The sequence below is a fragment of the Trichomycterus rosablanca genome, chromosome 2, assembly GCF_030014385.1.
Source record: "Trichomycterus rosablanca isolate fTriRos1 chromosome 2, fTriRos1.hap1, whole genome shotgun sequence".
In the NCBI taxonomy this organism is placed as follows: Eukaryota; Metazoa; Chordata; class Actinopteri; order Siluriformes; family Trichomycteridae; genus Trichomycterus; species Trichomycterus rosablanca.
Genome location: NC_085989.1, coordinates 54,599,065 through 54,608,658, shown reverse-complemented (window position 1 = coordinate 54,608,658; position 9,594 = coordinate 54,599,065). Strand labels below are relative to the sequence as shown.

The 9,594-nt window shown below is 39.6% G+C and overlaps 1 protein-coding gene across 1 annotated transcript in view; it reads right to left on the bottom strand.

The window, feature by feature from the left end:
* Nucleotides 1–2,891: 2,891 nt before the first annotated feature.
* The window catches only part of LOC134335552 (uncharacterized), a 57,012-nt gene continuing 50,309 nt past the window's right edge, over nucleotides 2,892–9,594 (bottom strand). The window contains exon 7 of the mRNA XM_063018108.1: nucleotides 2,892–5,845. Within this exon, the coding sequence (XP_062874178.1) occupies nucleotides 3,885–5,845 (1,961 nt within the window). The 3' untranslated portion in view covers nucleotides 2,892–3,884. The remainder of the gene's footprint in view (nucleotides 5,846–9,594) is intronic.

Genomic DNA, 9,594 nt, shown 5'->3' with positions numbered 1-9,594 from the left:
TCCTGAATCCTGACTTCTCCCAGCCCTTCATTGTCCACACTGATGCATCGGAGTTGGTTTGGGGGCAGTTCTGTCTCAAGACTTGGAGGGAGAAGAACATCCTGTGCTCTACTTAAGCAGGAAACTAAATGCGGCTGAGAGAAGGTATGCTGCCATAGAGCGGGAAGCTCTGGCCATAAAATGGGCCCTACATGAGTTGAGGTTTTATCTGATAGGCCGGCCTTTTACCTTGGTCACGGACCATGCCCCTCTGCAGTGGATGGCAAACGCTAAAGACACAAATGCAAAAACTACCCGGTGGTTTCTCTCTCTCCAGGACTCTGACTTTTCTCTTTCCCATAGACCGGGCTCGCTGCATGGTAACGCGGATGGTCTCTCCCGCCTTCCGGTCTTCTGGATCAGCTCTTGCCGGGACCCTGACTTGGCTCTGGGGAGGGCAGATTGTGACGGCATGCTCCGCGCCTGCCGACACCAAAGGTCAGCCGAGCCACGCCAGTGCCCTAAAGCGTTCGCCAAGGAGCTGAAACCCCAAGCAAAACAACCCTCAGCACCAGTATTGTGGACCACAAAACTTGGAGGCAGAGGGCGGGGCCGGCTAATCACACACGGCTGGCAGCAGATAAACAGCCCAGCTGCAACGCAGAGGGGAGAGGATAAAAAGGCCCGTGTAGAGAGCAGAAGGAGAGAACTCTCCAGGAGAAAGCCACGCACTAACCCTTTTGTTCTCTCTCTCTCCCTTTTGCAACAGGCCACACAACGGACTCGGACCCTTAAACAAGTCCTGTTTGACTCTGCTCTAGCTCCCTGCATGCTGAGCCGTCTCCGGGGCTGCCACTGACTCTCTCTGTCAATTATTGCCAGGGCTACGACGCATAGTTTTTCTTTGCCGCCTCACTTGGGGTGTAGTTTTAAGTTCATTTTTTCTTTGCATCCGTTTTCGGACTCAGTACCTATGATTGCCAAATTTGTGTTTTCTGAGCCTGTAATAAACCTTATGCTATCTGACTAAGCCTGTGTCTGGTATGTGTGTTCAGCCCAGATGTCGGTTCCGTTCACAATATATATATACTGTGTATATATATATGTATATATACAGTGTATCACAAAAGTGAGTACACCCCTCACATTTCTGCAAATATTTTATTATATCTTTTCATGGGACAACACTATAGAAATAAAACTTGGATATAACTTAGAGTAGTCAGTGTACAACTTGTATAGCAGTGTAGATTTACTGTCTTCTGAAAATAACTCAACACACAGCCATTAATGTCTAAATGGCTGGCAACATAAGTGAGTACACCCCACAGTGAACATGGCCAAATTGTGCCCAAAGTGTCAATATTTTGTGTGACCACCATTATTATCCAGCACTGCCTTAACCCTCCTGGGCATGGAATTCACCAGAGCTGCACAGGTTGCTACTGGAATCCTCTTCCACTCCTCCATGATGACATCACGGAGCTGGTGGATGTTAGACACCTTGAACTCCTCCACCTTCCACTTGAGGATGCGCCACAGGTGCTCAATTGGGTTTAGTCCATCACCTTTACCTTCAGCTTCCTCAGCAAGGCAGTTGTCATCTTGGAGGTTGTGTTTGGGGTCGTTATCCTGTTGGAAAACTGCCATGAGGCCCAGTTTTCGAAGGGAGGGGATCATGCTCTGTTTCAGAATGTCAAAGTACATGTTGGAATTCATGTTTCCCTCAATGAACTGCAGCTCCCCAGTGCCAGCAACACTCATGCAGCCCAAGACCATGATGCTACCACCACCATGCTTGACTGTAGGCAAGATACAGTTGTCTTGGTACTTCTCACCAGGGCGCCGCCACACATGCTGGACACCATCTGAGCCAAACAAGTTTATCTTGGTCTCGTCAGACCACAGGGCATTCCAGTAATCCATGTTCTTGGACTGCTTGTCTTCAGCAAACTGTTTGCGGGCTTTCTTGTGCGTCAGCTTCCTTCTGGGATGACGACCATGCAGACCGAGTTGATGCAGTGTGCGGCGTATGGTCTGAGCACTGACAGGCTGACCTCCCACGTCTTCAACCTCTGCAGCAATGCTGGCAGCACTCATGTGTCTATTTTTTAAAGCCAACCTCTGGATATGACGCCGAACACGTGGACTCAACTTCTTTGGTCGACCCTGGCGAAGCCTGTTCCGAGTGGAACCTGTCCTGGAAAACCGCTGTATGACCTTGGCCACCATGCTGTAGCTCAGTTTCAGGGTGTTAGCAATCTTCTTATAGCCCAGGCCATCTTTGTGGAGAGCAACAATTCTATTTCTCACATCCTCAGAGAGTTCTTTGCCATGAGGTGCCATGTTGAATATCCAGTGGCCAGTATGAGAGAATTGTACCCAAAACACCAAATTTAACAGCCCTGCTCCCCATTTACACCTGGGACCTTGACACATGACACCAGGGAGGGACAACAACACATTTGGGCACAATTTGGACATGTTCACTGTGGGGTGTACTCACTTATGTTGCCAGCTATTTAGACATTAATGGCTGTGTGTTGAGTTATTTTCAGAAGACAGTAAATCTACACTGCTATACAAGCTGTACACTGACTACTCTAAGTTATATCCAAGTTTCATGTCTATAGTGTTGTCCCATGAAAAGATATAATGAAATATTTGCAGAAATGTGGGGGGTGTACTCACTTTTGTGATACACTGTATATATACAGTATATTGTATGTAACAATATAATAATACACTGACATACATTATATATATATACACAGTGGTGCTTAAAAGTTTGTGAACCCTTTAGAATTTTCTATATTTCTGCATAAATATGACCTAAAACATCATCAGATTTTCACACAAGTCCTAAAAGTACAGTAGATAAAGAGAACCCAGTTAAACAAATGAGACAAAAATATTGTACTTGGTCATTTTTTATTGAGGAAAATAATCCAATATTACATATTTGTGAGTGGCAAAAGTATGTGAACCTTTGCTTTCAGTATCTGGTGTGACCCCCCCTTTGCAGCAATAACTGCAACTAAACGTTTTCGGGACTGTTAATCAGTCCTGCACACCGGCTTGGAGGAATTTTAGCCCATTCCTCCGTACAGAACAGCTTCAACTCTGGGATGTTGGTGGGTTTCCTCACATTAACTGCTCACTTCAGGTCCTTCCACAACATTTCCATTGGATTAAGGTCAGGACTTTGGTGTAGCATACATTAATAATACATTTACTGAATAAATGAAACAAAAGACCAAATAAAATGTGCAGCCTAAAGCAAAAAAGGTGAAAGAAAAGAAACATTTGCAGGAACAGCTTTTAAAAGAATCTCATAGGTGCTGCTTGTTACAGCCAAAGCTAATATTAAAAGATTCTTATACTGAGCATTTAGCTTTAACCTGAACATTAGGTGTTAATGAGCCACTTCTGTCCTTCTCAAATCCTAAAAATTGTTTGCTTTTAAATTTCCACACCATTTTTCCCTTCTCTTATTTTTTTTAAATGTGATTTTCATTTTCACTTTATTTTAATCATCTGCTTTATCCTGGTCAGGGTCATGGTGGGTTTGGTTTACCCACAAACATCTGGTGCAAGGCACAAATACCCTGAACATGGCACCAATCCCCCAGGGAACCATCTCTAAACCCAAAACATAGCCAATTATGTCTGTGTAGATGCCCGGCAGGCCAGTAGCAGTGCTGAGATTCAAACCCACAGGTAGCGTTAATGGACCACTGAGTCACCTGAATGCTTAGTTTTATTTATGCAGGTAAAAAGAAGTCTTCCAAGAAAGTGAACAAATTCATCACAACGAAACCTACAAACATTTTTCTTTTCAAAACCAGCTCAGGCCTTTTATCAAACTACTATTTAAAAAAAAAAAAAAAATGCCCTCAATGTTTTCACAAATTTTTCTTGACCTTGTTTTCTTTATTTGACCTACAAACCCAATTGACAAAAGAATCTACACTTCTGCCTGGCTTTGTTCTTTCTGACTCTACTTTTGCACAGCCCTCTTCAAAACCCTCTTCAAAACCTTGTTGCAAACCCCGTTCCAAACCCTGGTTCAAACCTGAATCTTTTGCTTCTTTAACTTTCTTATCCAGTTCAGCATTAAATTCCTCCTCTGCTTGTTTTCTTGTTTCTTGTTCGGTTTGTTTCTTCAGATTCTTCAGCTCTCTGCTGTGTTGCTCTTTAATAAAGGCCAAATTTCTCAGCTCTGCCTCGGTGCGAATCCTCTCTTCATTTTCTTTCTCTTTTCTAAAATCTTCCTGCTGCTTTTGAAGTTTATTTTCCATTTCCTGTTTGTGCTTTTCATCTTTTTCTTTTCTCTCTTGTTCATCTTTCAGTCTTTCTGCTTCCAGCTGTTCCTTCATCTTTTGTATCTTTTCATTTGCCTCTTTCTCTATTCTTTTCTTTTCTTCATCTTCTTTCTCTTTTCTCTTTTTTTCTTTTAATTCTCTTTCCTCTTTTTCTTTCTGCTTTTCCAATTCATACTGCATTTGCTTTTCACGCTGCTCTAAATTCCATTCTTCCTCCATACAACTGATTTTCATTTCCCAGTACTTCTGCTGTTCATCACGTCTTTTCTTCTCCTCCTTCAACCTTCTTTCTGACTCTTGTAGTTGTGATACCTGAAGTTCCAGTAGTTCTTTCTTTTTACTTTCCTCTGCATGTTTTATTTTCTCTTCTAAATCTTTTCTTTTCTTCTCTTCCTCTGCTGCTCTCTGTTCGTTCCCCTGTTGTAATTTCTTTAATGCTTCTTTTTCACTTCTTTTCAGCTCTTCTTTTTCTCTCTCAAACTTCTCTTTCTCTTCTCTCTGTTTCTCTTTCCATTCTTGTTCTCTCCTCTTTCTTTCTTCTTCCTCCTTCTGATCTCTCAGTTTCTGATCTTCTTCTCTTTGCTTCTCCCACTGTTTTCTGTTCTCCTCTCTTTCTTGATTTATTTGTTCTATCCACTTATTCATCTTTAAATCGTCTTCTTCTTTTCTTTTCCTGAAATCTTCTCGCATTATTTGTTCTCTTTCTCCCAGCTCTGTTTTTATCTGTTCCTCTCGCTCTTTAAACTCTTCCTCTTTTCTTCTACTTTCAGCTTCTTGTTGTCCTTTTTGTTCCTGCATCATTTTCTTCATGTTCTCCATTTCAGCTTCATATTTGGCTTTCAGTTCTTCTTTCTCTCGCTCCATCTGCTCCTCTTTCTTCTTCAGGATTCTCTCCTGATTTTCCTTTATTGCTTTCTCCACCTGCTGGAACATCTCATTGGTGTAGCAGCTTCCTTTATTCACTCTCACAATGGAGTCGATTTTATCAACGAGAGCACAAACCTGAGTGTTGCTGCTTCTGTTATTGTTGTTAAAGACATGATACCTGTTACCAACTTCAAACAAAAGCTGCCTTAAACCTGAATCAGCTTTCTCTATGTACTGTTCAATTGTGATTGTGTGTTCTCTTAACAAATCACCACTAGTGAAGAGCACCATGGTGTACATTCTAGATTTCTCACCAAAAGTTTCCTTAATCATATTCACTGCATCCTGTTCCTCTTGTGTGAAGCGTTGTCCTATTTTCAGTACCAGCAGGAACACATGAGGACCTGGTGCAGCCATGGAGATACATTTGGTGATCTCTTTTTTTATCTCTATATTAGAAACTTTTGTATCAAACAGTCCTGGTGTATCAATCACAGTAATCAGTCTCCCATTCAACTCACACGTCTCTTTCTGACAAATAGTGGTAACTGAACCACTTAAAATGTTTTCAAAAAAGATTTTATTTCCTAAGATGGTGTTTCCTGTTGCACTTTTCCCAACTCCAGTCTTCCCCAGCAGCACAATTCTTAGAGTGTCAGGACTGATTGATGGATCTGTATAAACAGAGAAAAGAACATGATTTTTTTACAATACATAAAAATATTACATAAAACAGTTGTAAATTAATGTTTGACACAAATAGGGCAGCCGTGATTGGTCGGCCTAGTCGATGACGTTGACACTAAAAATGCATCAATATTGATATTTTAAGTCTTTGTATTTTTAAAACTATGTTTATAAATGATTCTTTTTAATTTCTACGTCTCAATTCATATAAGCATTTATATGATTCCCTCAGCACTACTCGCTGTGTGCAGGACAGTCATATCTGGTCCAGTCACTGGTTGGCAGTATTAAAAAACACCGTCTGCAGCAGTTAGAGGCCGATTGTAGAGCTTTTGAAGAAAAGCTCAAGGTTTTTCCAAGACCCAAATCATCAAATAGTTAAAACTGGCACAAAACTAAAAGCTGGTTTGTTCACTGTGTAAAGCTTTGATGGTACCACAGCAGCACCAGCACCATGCTGCACGTCTATATTGTTTCATTAAGCTTTTGGAAGATTTTGGAATACGGTATTTCTTAGCAAGTTCAGTTAGATCACCGCGCACTTTGGGCTTGTGATTTTTGAGGTTGCTGCAATGCTCAAAGCGCAATAAGCTTCTCATGTGAATGCGCCCAAACACTGACCACTTTGTTTACATCACTTAGAATTGTTATTAAGTAAGTTTTGAACAGTGGCGGCTGGTCAATACGGGGCGCTGGGGCGCCGCCCCCCTTAAAATTATTAAGATGTTAAAACAAGCAAATTATATACTGCAAAATAGTTATGAAATTAATTAGTCTGTTTATCTAATGGTCTAATTAACTGTTTGTCTAATGGTCATGATAGCATTTTTAAAATAAATAAATATTTGTATTTAATTGTTTACATCAGGCACACGTCCCATGCTGCGGGGCGCCGGTCTAACGAGTGTCTATGTACGTGCATAAACTTTTGGCAAGCACGTGGTCTGAGGCTGCTCTTTAATTGGTTGTTTTAAATTTTCCACAGGGGCGCAAAGTATCAACCAACTCTTATTAGAAGTGTGTCACTATTGGCTTATTTTTTTTAAACGCCGTGTGATTGGACAATCCCCGAGTCGACTCATTAACTGATTCATTCAGCTGCGGCTCCTCAGCTCGGTTCACGTTAAACAGTTAGTTGCAGATTGGAGCAGCATTTCTTCCAAAATGAGAGATAATTCAGTCTTGTCTTTACAAAAAAACGCTTTCACAAAGCGTTCACTTGAAGAAAAAAAGGAAAAAATGACAAAATTCATGTTCAAATAGTGCTACTTTTAAAGGCTTGTTTTTTTTTTTATTGTTTTTTTTTTTATTTGTTGTTTTGTTTGCGCCCCCCTCAAATTTTTTAGCACCAGCCGCCACTGGTTTTGAATGAACATGTTGGTTACAATCTGGGCTCATTCTATCGTTACTGTATGTTGGACTTAATGAGACGTGGCTACATCTAACTGTTTTATCTCTGCTATAAGTTTAAGCACTTTGCTTTGTGTATGGAATGCCATAAACATGTGTTGTTTAATTTGGAGCAATTTGGAGATAATTTGGACATAAACCCTGTTTACATTTTGTTTTGTGCCATATTATGTTGTACAGTTTGTATTTAATATAAAAGAAGCTTAAATAAGATTTTGAATTCAATTTTTTGGAGGAAAATTAATCGTTTAGATTAATCGACTAATTGGTAAAAACAGTGTAGAGATTAATCAATAGAAAAATAGTCGTTAGTGGCAGCCCTAGACACAATAGCTTTTTTAAGACAAATCAAAATGTTTGCTACATTTAGCTAAGTTAATATGGTAGCCTTTACAAATACAAGAAGTTGCTTGTTTAATCCAATTCCTCTTTTCCTAGGCAACTTAAATGTTTGATGCCTAGATGTAAGTACTGGTAATGCTTATCATTATTTTTGGTATAATTTATATTTTGGAAATATTATGGAAGGTAGTAATGCTAATGCTTTATGCTAACCTCCATTGTATATTCACATTGTTAATGTGTGTATATTTCTACTTGTGTAGACAAGGAGTTTATTTTGGAAACCCATTAACCATATTTCACTGCTGGATGGATTTTGGAAACGGACATCTAATTTTAACAAGGACTAAATGAAGGTTTGGACAAGGACCACATCACACTGTTCTCAGGATTACATTGATATGGACTCCTGGTAAGGCTTAAAAGCTTTGAACTTTACCAAGCCTATTGTGGTCAACCTTCTGGATTTGTGAATAACACTGGGAAGAGGACATTTGTAAATATTGAGTTTATTGTGTATATATGACTTTATTTTTTCTGTTTTGTTTTCAATACATTAATACAGTTTTTTGTTTAACAAGTGTTTTCTAGGAAGAAGTGTTTATTTAAAAAACTTAACACAGAATAAGAAGTGCAATGAACCTCTCTCAGTTTATTTCTGTGTACACCTCGAAATGAGGAAGGTTACATACTTTTGGCCACTGCATGATGTGGCTCATGCAGAAAGAATAAGGATACAGAAATGAAACCTACAGGGATTTTATTTGTATTATTCTCCAAGATGATACACAGACCCAAAAAAAAAACAAAAGTCTCTGTTTCAAATAACATAATTCTGTTTCCAAAAAAAATTTCATTATTAACATATGGATAAAAAAAACAAAAAAACAATTGTTTTATATTGCCTCAGATGCTTCAACTGTGTTGTCTATTAGGGATGTCCTGAAAGATCGGAATCGGGCCCGATCCAGGCAGTTTTTATCTGATCGGTATCAGCTTTACTAAGCCCGATCCTTTATTTACGTCAGCGGTCAAGCAGGTGTCGTAAACGGAGAGTCCAACAGTGAAGTGTAATGTCTGCAATGTGAGCGTTTCACGAGGCGGTAGTAGCAGAGCTGCGTTCATTACTGTAGAATTTTACTGTTTATATGGTGTGTGAGTCCAGGATCACACCAGTTTACAAAACAATAACTTTTAATTTGTGTATGAAAACTTCAGGACTGTAACATACAGCATTACCATGTTACAAGACTGAACAACATCTCAATATAAAGCATTTTGATTGGCTTAGTTACAACACGCCTACAAGTACGGTGGCTCATAAACAAACCAGATATCATTTAACCTAACGATCTACCAATTTGATACGGCACCTAAAAAAATAAGCCGAATACAGCGAGTTTATTATTATATGATGAGAAGAGGAACCAGCTGTCCGCTAACACGGCAGAGATGATGATTTTCCTCAAAAAGAACCGTCACTTTATTTTGAGTGTTCTAGTGTTACTACTACAACGCTGCACTAAGTTTGGTTACTTTTATATTGTAAAAATAAAAGAACATTAAGCAATAGCTTGGATGCAGGACATTTTTTTTCCTACAGCACTGCAGAGCTTTTCAGTTGTTAAACATATACAGTGTATCACAAAAGTGAGTACACCCCTCACATTTCTGCAAATATTTCATTATATCTTTTCATGGGACAACACTATAGACATGAAACTTGGATATAACTTAGAGTAGTCAGTGTACAGCTTGTATAGCAGTGTAGATTTACTGTCTTCTGAAAATAACTCAACACACAGCCATTAATGTCTAAATAGCTGCAACATAAGTGAGTACACCCCACAGTGAACATGTCCAAATTGTGCCCAAATGTGTCGTTGTCCCTCCCTGGTGTCATGTGTCAAGGTCCCAGGTGTAAATGGGAAGCAGGGCTGTTAAATTTGGTGTTTTGGGTACAATTCTCTCATACTGGCCACTG